The 17,334-nt window shown below is 39.7% G+C and overlaps 1 protein-coding gene across 1 annotated transcript; it reads left to right on the top strand.

Moving 5' to 3' along the window:
• The first annotated feature begins 3,706 nt into the window (after positions 1–3,706).
• rfc1 (replication factor C (activator 1) 1) lies at positions 3,707–16,436 on the top strand. The gene is made up of 23 exons (XM_044346839.1): positions 3,707–3,834; positions 4,269–4,412; positions 5,209–5,284; positions 5,961–6,077; positions 6,444–6,751; positions 6,959–7,030; positions 7,773–7,850; positions 7,935–8,303; positions 8,410–8,523; positions 8,631–8,810; positions 10,058–10,162; positions 10,339–10,765; positions 10,938–11,053; positions 11,232–11,346; positions 12,103–12,191; positions 12,366–12,503; positions 12,958–13,053; positions 13,148–13,401; positions 13,616–13,733; positions 14,904–15,049; positions 15,144–15,357; positions 15,551–15,745; positions 15,860–16,436. Exons 1-23 carry the CDS (start codon positions 3,832–3,834, stop codon positions 15,944–15,946), a joined length of 3,561 nt encoding a protein of 1,186 aa, XP_044202774.1. The 5' UTR covers positions 3,707–3,831; the 3' UTR covers positions 15,947–16,436.
• Positions 16,437–17,334: the final 898 nt, after the last annotated feature.

The raw sequence follows: 17,334 nt of genomic DNA, 5'->3' as shown, positions 1-17,334 counted from the left end.
CACTCCAATAGCAGCAGGTTTGAGTGGGTTTAATTTAGTTTTCAGGAAGATAGCTGACCTTCAGTATCCCTGTGGCTCACAACATCAAATACTTTGGAGTTTCAATCCACCCTTCAGTTGTAAACATCATAAACAACAGAGAGAAGACAGAGGTGGAAGCAGATTTACAAAGATGGGGAAATTCTCCTGTTAAATCCCCCCATCTCCATTATTAAAACGAATGTCCTTTTAACAATCAACTCTCTTGGCTTGATAGCCTTTACCACTATCTAAAAAAAAATCCATTCTCTAATATCTGGGTTTTTATGGGTGTCTAAAAGAAAACCCAGAGTCAACTCTTTAAAGACAAAAAGGTGAAGGGATGTAGTGTACCCAGCATCCAGTGGTATCACTGGTGATTTATAGTGTACCTGGTCAACAAATGGTTAAATCTTGCTTCTTGTGTGTGTTGGAGGCCAATAGCAGAGAACAGGATGCACCCTCACATGTTACAAGACCTGATCTACTCCCAACATTTCAGGCAAACAATCAAGAAATTTGGCTCAATGATTACAGACGCAATATCCAGGAAATGGAAGGAATGTTGCAAAACAATGTTCTAGTTTTTTGTCTGCTTGTTAGTCTAGTTTTGTGTATTTAATGTATGGGTGTTTGTGATTACATTTATTTACTTTGTGATCTATCAAACTCGTAACCCTGGCCCTATATAATTAAATAAATTACAGATCAAAATGCAAGCATAGGCAAACAGTAGTGTACTTAATGCACTGCAGAAAATCACAATTTAAGTGTCTATTGCGTCGTTCACCTTTTGGTCTGTGTTCCTGTCAGTTTTTAAGACACTTATGTAATATGAATAAATGCTATAATGCAGCCATGAAACTGAAATACTCCACAAGTATTAAGAGCATTAAAACTGCGTGTCCAGTGTTCCTGGTGAGCTGTACAAAACATTTGATGGAAAAAAAAATTCATGGTAGTGTCATACAGTGAGATAATTGATCTTGTTGAATAGCTCATGAAGGTAATTTTAACTACACTACATGAGATATTTTGGCCAGCTGGGGCTTTTCTGTGTGGAGTTTGGATGTTGTCTCTGTGCCAGCATGGGATTTCTCCGTGAGCCCCAGTTCCCTCCCACAGTCCAAAGTAGTTTGGGTTTGGTTAACTGGTGGCTCACCTCTCATCTACGAAATTTTTTAATTTATTAATACTAAAGGGGACATATTGTGCTTTATGTAGTTTCCTGTTATCTATATATGTTTAGGCTTTTGGACAATCAAAATAAATACCTTGGGAGCAGGGACTTGTTGGGTGTGCCTGTGGTCCTGAGTCCCTTGAAATCTTTATGGGTTCCTGAAAAAGTTCCCGCAGTTTTAGTGGTTTAGTGATGAATGGTTGTCTATCAGAAGTACCATCAGTGGTTGAGGGGTTGTTTAAATACTGTTCATATTAACATGTAAAATACTCTGTTACAAGTAAAAGTCCTACATTTGTAATCTTACTGAAGTATATGTGTAGAAGTAACAGCAAAATGTACTACTTAAAAAATAAAAGTGCTCTCAGATTTATATCATCACATATTATTGCATTTGATTATTATTACCGATGAAATAATAATGATAAAAAAGTTGCTGTGTAAGCTGGTTGAGGGGGAAACTGCTGTAACTACTTCCTGCTTCTTTGTCTTCAATCCCTCCCTTTAATCTAGATCTTGCATTTACCTTCACCCCCGATGTACTTCTGTTTGGAGCATACGCCCATTTACAGAGATGATCTTATTGTATTCATATTTTGAGGATTATCATTTTCTTTGTATTTCAGCAGATGGATGAGTGATATAGAGAGTTGTGCTTCCCTATTATGTTAACTTGATGGTCTAATTGGCCATCTGGCTTTCCTCTTCTTCCTTCTATTACTGCCTTTTAATACAAGCAGCAGAGTAGGTACTGAAGTTCTGCAGTATTAAAATGATGTAATTTAAGGTAATCCACTGCCAGTATTGCATTGATGTTTGTGGAGTTTTATAAAAAAATATCTACAGAGTTATAAAAAAAAATTCAGAGTGCAATCTGATAAAGAAGTGACCACTGATTTACCGAAAATGCCAATCATTCAGCAAAGCTATTGATATAACCACACGATGAAATAATAAGCTACTGAGGAGAAGGATGGCTTGAAGCCAGCATAAGAACAAATATGGGCAAAAATATTGGTAACATAAATTCAACCTGACTAACGGTTGACCATTAAAGTGCAAAAGGTAAATCTGTGCCTTGTTTTCATTGATTCATCTCTTTCTACTATTTGGTAGATTGTCATGAAAATTTGTGCAGATATTGAAGGTCCCCCGAGGATGAATACCAATGACATTTCTAATCCCCTGGCCTTGACTTTTCCTTTAGTGCCAACATTAGGTTCACATATGTGGCTTTGAGTGAAATGTCCCAACAACAACTGGAACAGCTGTAACAAAACTGTCTGTCTGCTGTTTGACCAGCAGTTCATGAAGGACATGTGAGAGGTTTGCAATAATGTTTAACAGTTTGTGCAGCGTCCTTCTCTCCACAACGAGCTCCAGTGTATCCAGAGGAGTCCGGAGTACAGAGCCGGCCTTCCTGATCAGTTTGATCAGTTTGTTTGTGTCACTTTTATTCAGCAAAATTAAAGGCTGGAGCATTCAAACAAACTGTTCTTTGAGGTGTCATCTTTTTTACATATGGTTTTATATACTCCACAGGGCAATGTATGTTATTTTCACATTAAACCATTAATCATCCAAATGCCATGGAGAGCTTCCTCTTTGCAAGTGGACGATATATACTGTATATATTACATGTTATGTCACCAGCTGCACCGACTAGACTGTCAAAGACATTTTCTGCTGTGGAGACTGACTTTCTCAAAATCACAAATGGTCACCATGTCTTCTTTTTTTATTCAGCCATAATCTTTTCTTCTTCTATTTCTTCTTCTCCAAATTGTTATGAACTTCAAAGACCACATGTTTTTACCCGTACTTGATGTAAAAATAACAACATCAACATTTAAAAACTGACTATCCAATAATGTCTATTGTTTCTAAAGAGCAAAGGTAGAAATAGTGACATTTTTATAATGATGAAAAACCTCAAATCATCTGACTTTGAAACCAAAGAGAGCTGTTTACATACATCAGTCAATGTTGGTTTCTTTTAACCATGACCACAATCTTTCTTCCACCTTAACCTTAAGTGTAGTTGCCTAACCATAGAGATCACAGACCAGAGGACATAAGCTATGAGTCATATATGACCATATGAATCAGTTTTTCTAATGGTCATATGACAAAAACAAGAAATAGACAGCAGTGACAAACTGTTTTATTTTGTTGATGTTGTTGTTTTATCCATGTTGTGGCTACAGAAATGCCTCTGCTCTAGGTACAAGATGTTAATAAGTTCCCTCTCATTTCTTATAAGTAAGTAATAATATTAGTGCTGGATATAAATGATTATTATGACAAAATATTGTTCAAAGGTTTCATTATGTTTTTATAGTCTTTATTATTAAAACGTACTTTTACTTAAATAAAATTGTAAATGCAGGACATTTAATTGTAATGGAGTACTTTTATAGACCTACTTTTGAGAAATTATCGTTTTCTTTATTGTTGAGTATTTTTTGTAGAAACAAAACAAAACGCACGCCGAGTGACGCGCACGACGCACACTGGACGTGCGTCATCACCAGGCGACCACACAGAAACCTGCTTCGCGCCAAGCATTTGCGCGATTCTGTTACTTCTTTGACAACTAACCTGACCCCAAACTACAAGAAAACGTGTTTACAATGGTACGTAACACATTTAAAACATGTATTCGCTCTGACAGCTAGCTGTCTACATAAACAAAGCGGTTAAATAAAGTGAAAATAGTCCTGTTGTCTTGTTAAGTCTGTTCGCTGCTGTTTAAACGCAAATCAACTGCGCAGCGTTAGCTCAAGCTAAACAGGGTAAACTTAGTCTTAATCTTGTAATTAAAGTTAAAGAGGAACACATTACGATCATCTTTTGCTCTGTCGTCGTCTTACAGCTTGCATTTGCCTGCTGTTTTTTTTTAAATGATGCACATTTTACTGTATAATCTGATCTAACGTATGTCAGAAAAGTGAAATCTTTGCAGTGGAAAAGCATCGATTTTGCATGTAGCATGTGGATAATAGTAACCTGTGTGAGTAGTCATCAAACAGTCTTAAACTAACCGTATATGTTGTCTGTGTGCACACAGGACATCAGGCGGTTCTTTGCACCGACAGTCGTGAAGCCTGCGGTGCAGAAACAAAATGGAAACAACAAAACAGAGGAGAAGAAAAATAAAAATCCTCTTTCTTCAGACGAGGAGGTGAAAAAGAGAAAGAAAGAGACCACCAAGGCGAGGAAATAATGTCATCTTCTGTCACAACGCTTATGTTAACGTTAGCTTCCGATTCTGGGGTTTACAGTTTTCATAAGCAAAATAAAGGTTTCACAATCCTGAAAGTGGGTTTTAACAGTATTAAGCATTTGCTACAATGTCTAACACTTTTTCATAAGTGTAAGTTGTGAAAAAACGGAGAATCAGCCGCTAAATATCAGTATTTGTGTTTCCCTTAACTTTCCCTTCAGCTTCTCCCTTAAGGTTATTGCAAGGAACTTTCATTTGTGTCGATTTTAGCGGCCCCTTTGGACAAAAGCGGTTGTGTTTTCCTGCAATGAAGACTGCATTTCACATGAGCACCACCATCTCCTGTCATAAAGATCTTGGCTAGCATGTGCATTTCTTTTAGAAGCGAGTGAAAAAAAGAGCAACTTATTTTTAATACTCTTTTTGAAACACAGTTGTTTACAGGATGCATAGCAATGAGGTAATGTATCTATTTGTGGCTAAGATTAATAATTGTAATATGATGCGTGCTGTAAATCATTTTGTCTGATTTCACAGGGAATCCAGCCCGGTGGCAGGCATTTAGAAAAACTATATAGAAATAGCCAATCTTCTCCCTGATGGTCTTGATTGCTTATGTAGGTCACATAGAGGCATTATGACATTGTTTCATAACCAGTTAAAAGATCTTGTAGTAACTTTAACCCAGAATCGGAAGCTAACTTCAGCATCATTCTTCTTCCGTCCTTCTTGTATGATTGATTGTCTCATTCATCAGGGTTTATTTTTGGTTTATGTGCTGCAGGTCAAAAGCTCCAAAACGGAGGAGAAGCGAAAGGATAGTGAGAAAAAACGGAAGAAGCATGCAGTGATAGAATCAGGTAACTATATCATCCACCTCCACAATGATGCTGTGACTGTTACTTTTTGATTGGCTGTGGTTTGTGCCTCTTTTGTTATCATTACTTTCTAGTCAGAGAGATAAGCACCTGTTTTTCTGAAAAATAAATATCCGGTTAACTTTGAGGGTTGTTTTACAACAGTCACCTTTATTTTAAAGGTAATTGTGGGCTAATCAGTTGAATTACCATTTTATTACTTCATTATTTCTCTACATGAATTGCTGAATTTGGGCAGTGCTTTCCAAAATCCTCAAAGGTTTTTATGTCTGTCAGGATAAAAAATTACTCCAGCTGCTGCAAGACAATTATTATTTCTTAACCAAGTATTTATTTTGATAAGGAAACTTTGGAAACAAGTTAAATGTTTTTTATCATGCAGTAATAGGAATATTTTCATCCAAATGGTTAGAAGAGCTTGAGGATTCTGGAAAAACAGCTGTGTTGTGTGACAACCTTTGGGTTTTTTTCAATAATTCCTAAGCCTTTATTTTTCAAAATGATACTTTAAATATATCTATTTATGTATATAATGAACACATAGAGGCACAAACTGGAGCTACTTTTAGATCAACTGTGATAATCATCTTTGCTTGTTGCTCTTCATCCTCACTGAGTCTTTTCCTCACCACACATCTTTGTGTTTTTGTCTGCCCAGACTCAGAAGAGGAGAAGCCTGCACCAAAGTCAAAGAAATCTCCCAAAGAGAAACAGAAGACCAGCAAGGCAGAGCCCCCTCCCAAAAAAGATCCTGTGCAGTACGTCTCTGAAACAGGTGATGTGACTTTGGCTACTTTTGGCAAGATGACATGAAGTCCTTGTCTTAAATAATTGTCACAATGACCTCGATAACAAGAAAGGAAATAATATCTTTTTGAAAACACCTGTGCTCAAGATTTTCTGTTCTTGCAGTGAATCTGTAATTAATTCCTTGTCCACCAGCATATTAAAACCAATAAATGTTGATGTTTCAGCAATTAAAATGGAAATAAATTGGTAAAAACATTCATGAAGTCATTTTAGAAATTGTGGAGACTCAAAAGCTTAAGAATATGGGGTCCAGATGGATCTGGCTCTAAGATGAGATGTTTTGTTTCTAAAGGAAAGGTGTGTTTTGATTTTTCTCTGTTTTTGGTTGTAGATTCAGACAGTGACAACTTTCAGTCCTTGAAGAAAGCCTCCAAATCCAAGCAGAATGGCTCCTCCAAAGTGACAAAGTCGGGTGCAGAGAGTGCTTGTCGAGGTGTCAAAGAGGGGGTGAAGTCACCTGTCAGGCCCTCTTCTACTCAGGGGAAAACTGCGGTGAAGTCTCCCTCTGTGCCTGCCACGCCGAAGTCAGCCCCGCCTCCTCAGCCCAAACGCACCCCCACCTCAGTGCTCGACTACTTCGGCAGCACAACTGTTCAGCGCTCAGAGAAGAAGCTGGTAGTCAGCACCAAACGGAAGGCGGTGAGTGCTGACAGAGAATTTCCTGTTTTAATTATTTCTCCTCAAACCCTTTTAGTTGTCTCATGTTCTGCTTTTTTAAAAGCATCAAGGTCACAGCTTTCTGAGTATCACCCATTTAACCCCTTACAGCCTTTCACTCCACTATCAAACAAGAATCCTTTGAAGAATTCACATTGACTTTGTAAAAACTCATCTTCTCTTCTTCAGCCAATTGAGGACACAGATGATCTCAGTGATGAGCAAATTGCCCGACAGCTGCAGATGGATGAGGACATGGAGGTAGGCTGATCACCTTTACAGCAGCTTGTTGAGTAATCAATTATTTAGCAATTACTTTAATAATCAGTTAAATAAAAATGAAAAACATGCTCTTGTTCAAGGTCCTAAAATGTGACCATTTTATTCCTTTGTTTTTTTTTTACATATGATTTAGGTCTGCAACTAACGATGATTTTCATTATCAACTAATCTGTTGATCATTTTCTCAATCAGTCATTACCGAAAAATATTTGTATTTAAGAATCTGAAACCAAAAAATTTTGACATTTTTTCTTTTAAAAAAATACTCAAAGCGATTATTGGATAATCAATATAGTTTGTTGACTTTTAGTCTGTCAACTAATTGATTAATCATTGCAGCTCTAATATGATGAAAATCTGTTTCTCTGTGTATTTTAAACAAGCAATTTGGATAAGTCATGTTGGGCTCCGAGAAATTATAAATAAACTTTTCAACCTTTTTATAGACAAAATGATCATTCTGAGAAAATAATCTGCAGGTTAACGGATGGTAAAAAAAAAATAAGCATAGAACAAAAGTTCAGGACTTTAGAAGTTTGTTTCATAATCCTTTTCAGATAATGATATAACGTTTGCTTGAATGTAAAAATCCCAGGAGCAATAGAGAAAATGTGACAAGCTTTAATGTTCAGTTAAAACCTTCTAGTATTGATGTTATTTATAGTTTAGCTCTTTGCTTCTCAGTTTTTATGTTTTTTGTTTTCTCTCTGACTTCAATCAGCTGGAAAAGCAGGTGCATGAAGATGAGGAGTTTGCCAGAACATTGGCCATGCTGGACGAAGAGCCACAGGCAAAGAAGGTGATGAAAACAACAACGTAAGGGCACATACTTTTTTTAATGTCAGTGTTTGTTAAATATAATTTTGTGTGTGTCCTCATCCAGGCTCGTAAAGGCTCCGGTGAAAAACGAGACCATACCGCATTTCAGAAAAAGAGCAGTACAGACTCTGCTGCTGGCAGCATGAGCAGCCCGTCAAAGACCAACCGGGGGGGCGGGATGTCGGAGGATGTGATTAGTCCGTCTCCTAAGAAGAACCCCACTCCTGTCAAAGCCAGCTCCAAACTGGCTATGTTGAAGAAAAAGGATGATGAGAAAGATGAAGGGGCAAAGAGCAAAACACCCATTTCACCCACAAAAATTAAAATCTCCCCGAAAAAGGAGCCGCTCGCTTCAGTGAGCTCGGACAAGAAGTTCACACCCAAGACAGGAACCACACCCACAGCACTTAAAACTTCTCCCAAGAAACCAGAGGTGAAGCCACGCGTTTGGACAAATAATCATATCTGTCATTTGAAATGCATCAAATCCAAGTCCTGATGGACTTAATGTCTTCTTCTCTTTCTCTCAATCTGAGCAGAGCACAAGCACGAGTCCCAACGACGCAGAGAAGAAGAAGGTCAACTCTTCAGCTTACAGGAACTTCCTCAACAGAGAGGGACCAAGAGCCCTGGGCTCCAAGGAAATCCCAGAGGTAGCACCAACATCAGCCTGCTGATTGTTGTGGAAAGATTCATTTGCTCCACTTTTGTCATGTTCTTAATCACTGACTGTATACTGTGGCGTGTTTGTGTTTTCCAGGGAGCAGAGAACTGTTTGGAGGGCTGTGTGTTTGTGGTGACGGGGGTCCTGGAGTCAATGGAGAGAGATGACGCCAAAACCCTCATCGAGCGCTACGGAGGCAAAGTGACGGGCAACGTCAGCAAGAAGACCACCTACCTGGTGCAGGGCAGAGACAGCGGAGCGTCAAAACTCGAGAAGGTGACCAAGTCTGACACCCTCAGCAAATCAGACTAAAAGATTCAGACCAAGAGAAGCATTTCCTGAAGAAAATGTGTGTGATTGCAATTGAATGTCATGATGACTATAATCATATGAAAACTAATGAACCTTAATGCATTGAGTAACAGTATATATGCTTCTACATTAGGCTTATGTAACTTAAATAACTTATAAATGGTACATACAGTCATAACAAGTATATTCACAGTTGATCAGTGTGCATTATAGAGCATTAAAAAGTTTCTACTGAATATACAGTAGGAGCTGTTATAAATAAAATGGATGTGTATGGGATTGTTTTTGAAACTTAAGTCAAAATGTATAATAGTTATGAATAAGATAACATCTACAATGAATTGCACACAATTTGACATACCAGTCATCTTGGTAACTTCAGATACACAGTACCAGTCAAAAGTTTGGACACATTAATTATCTAATTTCCAGAATAGCTAATTAAATATGCAAATATATAGAAAATGTATAAAATTACACACATAGCAATATACACTGATCTGCCACAACATGAAAGCTACTGACAGGTGAAGTGAATAACATTGATGTTTCTGTTACAATGGCATCTGTCAAGGGGTGAGATATTTTAGGCAGCAAATGAACAGTCAGTTCTTGAAGTTGATATGTTGGAGGCAGGACAAATTGGCAAGCATAAGAATCTGAGCAACTTTGACAAGGGCCAAGTTGTGATGGCTAGACGACTGAGTCGACTACACACTGCTTTTTGTAAGACATCAAAAGCCAAAAAGGTTGGAAACCACTGGTTTCATCTTTAATAATGTGTTGTGCTTTAAAAGCTTGTTATATTATCAATTGTGTCAAATCTTCATCTGAAAAGTAACTAAAGCTGTCAAATAAATGTTGTGGCGTAGAAAGTACAATATTTCCCTCTGAAACGTGGTGGAGTGGAAGTATAAAGTAGCATCAAATGGAAATACTCAAGTAAAGTATGGCGGAGGCAGTGTGACGCTCTGGGCAATGTTCTGCTGGGAAACTGTGGCTCCTGGCACTCATGTGTTACTTTAACATGTATCACCTACCTAAATATTGTTGCAGACCAAGTACAGCCCTTCATGTCAACAGTATTCCCTGATGGCAGTGGCCTCTTTCAGCAGGATAATGCGTCCTGACACACTGCAGAAATTGTTCAGGAATGGTTTTAGGAACACAACAAAGAGTTGAAGGTGTTGTTGTTTGCTTGCACTGCTCAGGCGGAGAGTTTGGGTACCAAGATCATCAATGAGGATGATCTGTTGGAGCTGATCAGAACCAAACCAGGAAAGAAGTCCAAGTATGAGATCGCTGCAGAGGCTGAGGTCAGAACTCAAAGTATTTATTGAACTCAGTATATTATGCTGTTTAGAAAGAGATTTAATAAAACATGTCAAAGGTTTTCATCAATGATAAATTCTATCATTCATGTCAGAGTGGGATATATTTTTATGTGTTGTAACTATTTTGTGCTGTTTTCTCTTTTCCTCCTGTCATTTAGAGCAAAGCTTCAAAGACCAGGACTCCCCCCAGCCGGACCTCAAGGAGCACCCCCAAAGCTCAGAAGATCTCTCCCTCCAAGGGTAACTCTAGGTCCCCTCACACCCCGAGTCCGTCAAAGACCAGCCTCACACAAGGGCACGGTGCCAGGACCAAACATGGTGGCACCCCACCTGGAAGAGGCTCAGGTCACACGGCCCGGAGGGAGCTGGGCCTTTCTTCTTCCACCTCTTCATCTTCAGCCCCTGAACCATCATCCCCATCATTGACCGGGGAGGACGCCAGTCTGCTGTGGGTAGACAAGTACCGCCCACGCTCTCTGAAGGCTGTGATCGGCCAGCAGGGGGACCAGAGCTGTGCCAATAAGCTGCTCCGCTGGCTGCAGAACTGGCACAAACACCACAGTGGGAACGCCTCCAAGCCAGCAGGTAGCCGACAATTTATCTGAATATATTTTGAGGTGTGTGAGCATAATTCAGAGTATTAAAACTAAAGTAATAAGACTAGAACCCAGAGCTCATTTTGTTTCAGTGACTTTTATCTCTGTAAATTGGATCTGTGTTAAAGTACATGTGCTTTTTGCTGTTTCTTGCTGTACAGTAGCAAGGTTTGGTAAGTTTGGAGGAGCAAAAGACGATGGATCAGGCCACAAAGCTGCTCTGCTCTCTGGACCTCCAGGGGTGGGCAAGACCACTACAGCCGCCCTGGTCTGTGAGGTCAGTCTGAAAACACACACAGGCAGACTATCGGCACGCTTTGGTACTTGTTCTTACTTGTTTGTTTTTTCTGTGTATTACTCCAACATGGGGCAAATTATGTCTTGAAGTTGAACATTTTGCTTTGATCTCAGCATCCTTTCGACTCTCTTCTGCATTTTGTGTCTGTGTCTTGTAGGAGTTGGGCTTCAGCTACGTGGAGATGAACGCCAGCTGTACTCGCAGCAAAAACAGCCTGAAGGAAGTCGTTGCAGAGTCGCTCAACAACACCAGCATTGAGAACTTCTACAAAGGTGAACCCTCTTATTTGATGTCCAGTCTCTCTGTGTTTCTGTCTGTTGCACCCTTGAACCTACAAAAGCCTTTTTATATCACACATAAATGACAAGCTATCTTTTTGAAATACAGTGGTACGGTGATTATTGGCTAACACAACTTCTGCAGAAAGCTACTTGAACATCACACAAGCATATTATTACTTAAGTTATTATTTATTATTGTTATGTGTTCAATTCAACAGATTTAAAATGTGTCGGCTCTTTAACTTATTTTATTAATCTTGTGTTTGTGTTTGTTTATTTATGATACAGCTACAGGAGGTCTTACATATGACATAACATGACTCCTGTGCAACATCACTGTCCCTGTGATACAGTGTGATGTTTTTTTTCTCCAGGGGTGTATAAGTAGTCTAAAAAGAAACACTAACACAGCTCAATGTAGGAATCGATTCCCCGTACTTGAAGTACATGCAGAGCAAACCCAGAATACTTCTGAGGTGGAAGAGGTTTACAAAAAGAGTGTGAGAAAACATCTTGCTGCAGGAAACATTTGGTGTTGTGATTTCTATGAAAGGGGTGTTCATAAGTACAGATGGACAAGGTGCTAAAACTATTGAACATGCCAGTGTTTGTTCAAGTGTAATTGTGCAGCCAACTTTGATGAAATTTGTAATGTTTCAAGTTTTTTTTCTTTCATGTAGAGGTCAAGTTCCTCTTTTGAAAAGTTTCATGTGATGGTTCATGTACCTGTCGATGTGTGTTTCGTAGGTACATCTCAGACAGTGAGCAGTAAACATGTCCTGATCATGGATGAGGTTGATGGCATGGCGGGCAATGAGGATCGAGGAGGAATCCAGGTAGATGAACACACATCATTTCTCTGTTAGACAGAATAGATTCTCACATTTAAAAAACTGTCGAGACTTTACAGGAGAAATGTTCAATTTGTCCTTTATAATCAGTGGGCATTACCTTTTCTGTCATTTATTTTTAAATTCTTGATACTGACCTCTGACCTTTGCCTCCTGTAGGAGATGATCGGCCTGATCAGGAATTCCAAGATTCCCATCATCTGTATGTGTAATGATCGTAACCACCAGAAGATCAGGTCACTGGCCAACTACTGCTTTGATCTGCGCTTCCAGAGGCCGCGAGTGGAACAGATTAAGGTACTTGCAAACACACACACACACATCTTGTTCCACTCCTTCACATCTGGCAATAACATGTATCCTGGTATTTGGGTCGAAAAAAAACAAAAAGGTGAGGATACAAGATGCACAGAAACGCTGACAGAATCCAACTAGATACCTGCATCCAAATTACAGGCTGCAGGCGTTTGGATAATTGCTGAAAATGAACTTAGCAGTATTAAAGATAACAATGTTAATGAACTGTGAGGACACTCATTACTGGAGACAGATGAGATCAGGTGTTTATTAAAAAGAAGTTCACTCTTGAAGTGTTTTCTTCAGTAGACATTTGTTATTTTCTTTTAAATTTAAATTTTTTAAGGTAAGCTTTTAAATGTAAATATGGGAATATTGATTCTCAGCCAACCAACCCTCCACATGATAAATCTTTCTTCTCCCTCACTTGTGTCTTTTTTTCCCCATTCTTCAGGGAGCCATGATGTCTATCGCTTTCAAGGAGGGAATCAAGATCCCGCCTCCGGCTCTCAATGAAATAATCCTAGCCTCCAATCAGGATGTCCGACAGGTAAAGAAGACAAAGCATATAAGTGAATTCAGACTGAGATGAGGAATGTTTTGTTTTTTTTTTTTTCTCACCATGCTGGCTGTTTGTTCTCCAGGTGATCCACAACCTGAGCATGTGGTCGGCCAAAGACAAGGTGATGACATACAACCAGTGCAAGTCTGATGCGGCCAGTGCCCGCAAGGACATGAAACTGGGGCCGTTTGACGTCTGCAGGAAGGTGTTTGTCTCGGGAGAGGAGACTTCCCGCATGAGCCTCATCGACAAGTCCGACCTCTTCTTCCACGACTACTCGCTAGCGCCGCTCTTCGTCCAAGAGAACTACGTGCATGTTCGGCCAGCTGCTGCCGGGTGAGAGAGGCTAGCAGTTTCCACTTGCTTCCAGTCTTTATGCTAAGCTAAGCTAAGCGCCTCCTGGCTCCAGCTCCATTAACGCACAGACATGAGAGTGATATCGGTCTTCTCATAAAACTCTCAGCTAGAACAAGAATTAGCATATTTTCCAAAATGTTGAACTAGTCCTTTAATGTTCCTGCGTTTGCTGGTCTGTCTCTCTTTCCATCAGTGGTGATCTGAAGTCCCACCTGGTGTTGCTCAGCAAGACCGCCGATTCCATCTGCGACGGAGACCTAGTGGACAGACGGATCCGCTCCGGGCAGAACTGGTCACTGCTGCCCACCCAGGTAACACACACACACACACACACACACACACACACACACACACACACACACACACACACACACACAGAAAGTTAAGGTGGGATTAAAAGCATATTTTTTTGTAGCCCTCAAGATTTTTCCATAGACAGCATGTTGAAGGCTTTATTCTGCTTTATGCCATGTTTTCCTAAGAGCAGGTTAACATAATATTTGTTTTTAGTCATTTGATTCAAATTACTGCCTGTGTTATCCTTCTATAACTTTGATTAATGTAAATCTGATGTGTGCAGTTTGCCGTTTACTTATTTGGCCCACATAAACCCACATAAACCCTGCGGCAACGACGTGCAGGATACTACTACTTTATTTCACATCCATCAACATATCAGCCTCATGTACACGGCATTATGTCACCAGGACTTCTTTATTATTAAATATGACTTATGTCTCCCCCCTCTGGCAGTGAGAGTAAAGGGGGGCACTTAGCACTGATAGTCTGACACATGCATGCAGCACACTTTCATGCGCTCCCTGAATGACAGGTTTTTTGACGGTCCACTGTATGCCCGATGGCCAGTACACCACTGGCCATATTGTTGCGGCTGTAAAATGGTGGATAAATTGTTTTTAGCATCACACAACCCCCGAGAAATGACTTGTTTCACTATCAGAATTTGATCCATGCGGTTGATAACATTTGGAAAGTCTAGAAGATCTGCAGCCCAACAGTCAGAGGGGAATGTCATACCTGACATGAAATTTAAAAACTCCATATACTGTGAAATACAGAGAGATTTATTTGGCAGTGATAGGCTTAATCAGCATTGTGTGAACTCATTTGGCAAGGGCTTGAATGTAACGGATGTTCATTTATATGTAAAAGTTCTGCACTGCAGGTTCAAACTAATAATGATGATAATAATAATAATAATAATACCATCCACATTATTTAGCGACATTTATATCCCCCAGTGTCTCAAATCAGGAAATAAAGGAAATATATAAATATATTAAAAGTAAATATATAAAATAATACTCATACTTAGGAGATCCAGATCTCATATTTGTTATTATGTAATTATGAGATAGTTTTTACATAATTACAAGTTCCACTTTCATACAAATACACAAGTTCAAGTGTTTGCACACAATGAGATTCATCATTGTGTTGGTCTGTGTGTCTATGTCTAGGCCATGTATGCCAGTGTGATACCAGGTGAGCTCATGAGAGGCTACATGAGTCAGTTCCCTACATTTCCCAGCTGGCTTGGCAAATACTCCTCCACCAGTAAACATTCCCGCATCGTCCAGGATCTGGCCTCGCACATGGGTTTAAAGTGAGTAAGACCTGCACCACTGTTTTCCAGCTGTTTTTGATTTTTGTTAACACAGAATCATACTATAAGTATTTTATTTGTTTGTCTCCTGCAGGACGTTGAGCAGCAGGCAGGCGGTGAACCTTGATTACCTGTATTACCTGCGGCAGGCGCTGCTGACCCCACTTCAGAAGCAGGGAGCGGAGGGCGCTGGTCAAACTGTGCAGCTGCTAGACGACTACCAGCTCGTCAAGGAGGACGTAGAGAGCATCATGGAGATTAGCATGTGGGGCGGACAGCCTGACCCCTACTCCAAACTGGACTCTAAGGTCAGCAGGAGACGGTTCACTTCACCTGTTGGTGACGGGATCAGAAACAGTGGTTGAAAGCAAAATATAAGGAGTTGGCTCCGTTAGTTTAGATCGTTGTGATTGGCTGACAGAATCTCTTTCTCTCAGAGAGGCTCAGATTTTGGCGTTTCACTGGAAACCTGATACCAGTTTGCCATTTGTCTCCTTCCAGGTGAAGGCAGCTTTCACGCGGGCGTACAACAAAGAGGTTCACCTGACGCCGTATTCCCTGCAAGCAGTGAAGAAGGGCCGTCGTGGTGGTGGCAGCGGTGGCGGGGAGTTGGAGCTGGGAGGGGAGGACATGGAAAAAGAATCTCAGGAGTCTGAGGACGAGGGCGACGGCCTCAAAGCCGACGCCATGATCAAAGTAAGAGCATTCAAAATATGATTACAGCATCCAAAGTCAGCTTTTTCTTTATGTATTTGCATTTTTTCATGGTAGCAGCTGTTTGTATCTCATCAGACTTCCTCCTCCCTGCAGCAGAAGAAGGCCAAAGCCACCAAGGAGTCAAAGAAAGAGGATTCTGGGAAGGGGAAGGGCAAGGGGAAAGGCAAGGCTAAGAAATGACACCTGAACAGTGAAGAAAAACAAACTGTCCTGGTCTGCCACCACCCCGACTGACTGTAATATGTTTCTCTGCACTTGCATCAATCCTTTAATGAACATCACAAAGTAATGAAAGTGGTCTTTAACTCTGCAGGTAACTCATCTGTCCCTCATCCAAACACTCTAACCACACTGGCTGAGAAATTTCCTGTTTTTTACTTCCTGTAACATTTCCATCAGAGATTCTCTACAGAGCAGATGATGCATATCTGCATCTGTTATCATGTTTGTACATCAGTAACACATGTAACACATCAGGAGTGTTGTATTTCTTCAGTCATCTGTGTGGTCCAGGTGTCGAATCTGTAAATAATGTGACTGGTGTAAAAGACTGTTACTTTTTTTTTTACAATACAGTAATAGTTCTGCTTATGCTCTACAGTTAGCACTGATGACCATTTTTCATGTAAATTGCAATTTTGTAAAAATGAATAGAGAAATATGCCTCTCATGAGTGTCTTTCTTTTCCTTTTCTAAAATAAGAAACACAGCCACATTCCAGAAAGTTGAACTTTCAGAAAATTATTTTTTAAGATTTAAATCGGATATAAGATCAACTGAAAATAGACCACACTCAGATGAGTTGACTGTCCAACAATGCAAATCTAGTCAATCGCTAAATAATCTGTTAGATTAGCAGAAAGAACCATAGTTGACAACAATGCCAAATTAATAAAAATGTCACATTTCAGTGGACAATGCGACTACATCATCAAATAAGTGTTACAAATGTATGTGAATGCTCTCAAATTATACAATAGTTAATATAAATTCCATCCTGTCACGACAGCAAGCGCAAAAAATACAGATGAAATGTTTTAGCTAGCTGTGAGGGTCAGCGGTGCCTTGAACTAAAAAATGCTAACATTAGCACTTTAACGTGCATACAATGATGATGCTATTGTACATAGGTACAGTATAGGCCTAAGTAATGGACAAATGAAATGTTTACCTCATGGTGCTACAGGAAACGTCAGCAGTTAGTCAGCAAAGTTATGAGAATTAATCATACAGCAACCATGAATGTCTGTAGAAAATTTCATGGTAATACATCCAACAGATTGAGATATTTCAGTCTGGACCAAAGTGGTGGGTCGACTGATGCTATCCTTAAAGCCATGCAGCTGACAGATGAAAATAATAGTGAGAGTGGCTGATAAATAGCTGCTGAAGTTAAGGTATGTCAGCCTGCTGAATACAGATGCTGAGAAAGTCAGAAGAACTTTGAACAAGTATGAGTTGGTTATATTCGTGTAAAAACAAGGAAACCATAAATGAGCAGAATGACCAGTTAGCTGCTGATAATCAAAATATTTCCAAATATGTGAATATTGTAAAAAGAGACAAGG

This window comes from Thunnus albacares, chromosome 3, assembly GCF_914725855.1.
Source record: "Thunnus albacares chromosome 3, fThuAlb1.1, whole genome shotgun sequence".
Classification (NCBI taxonomy): domain Eukaryota; kingdom Metazoa; phylum Chordata; class Actinopteri; order Scombriformes; family Scombridae; genus Thunnus; species Thunnus albacares.
This window is presented reverse-complemented; position numbering and strand designations above follow the sequence as displayed.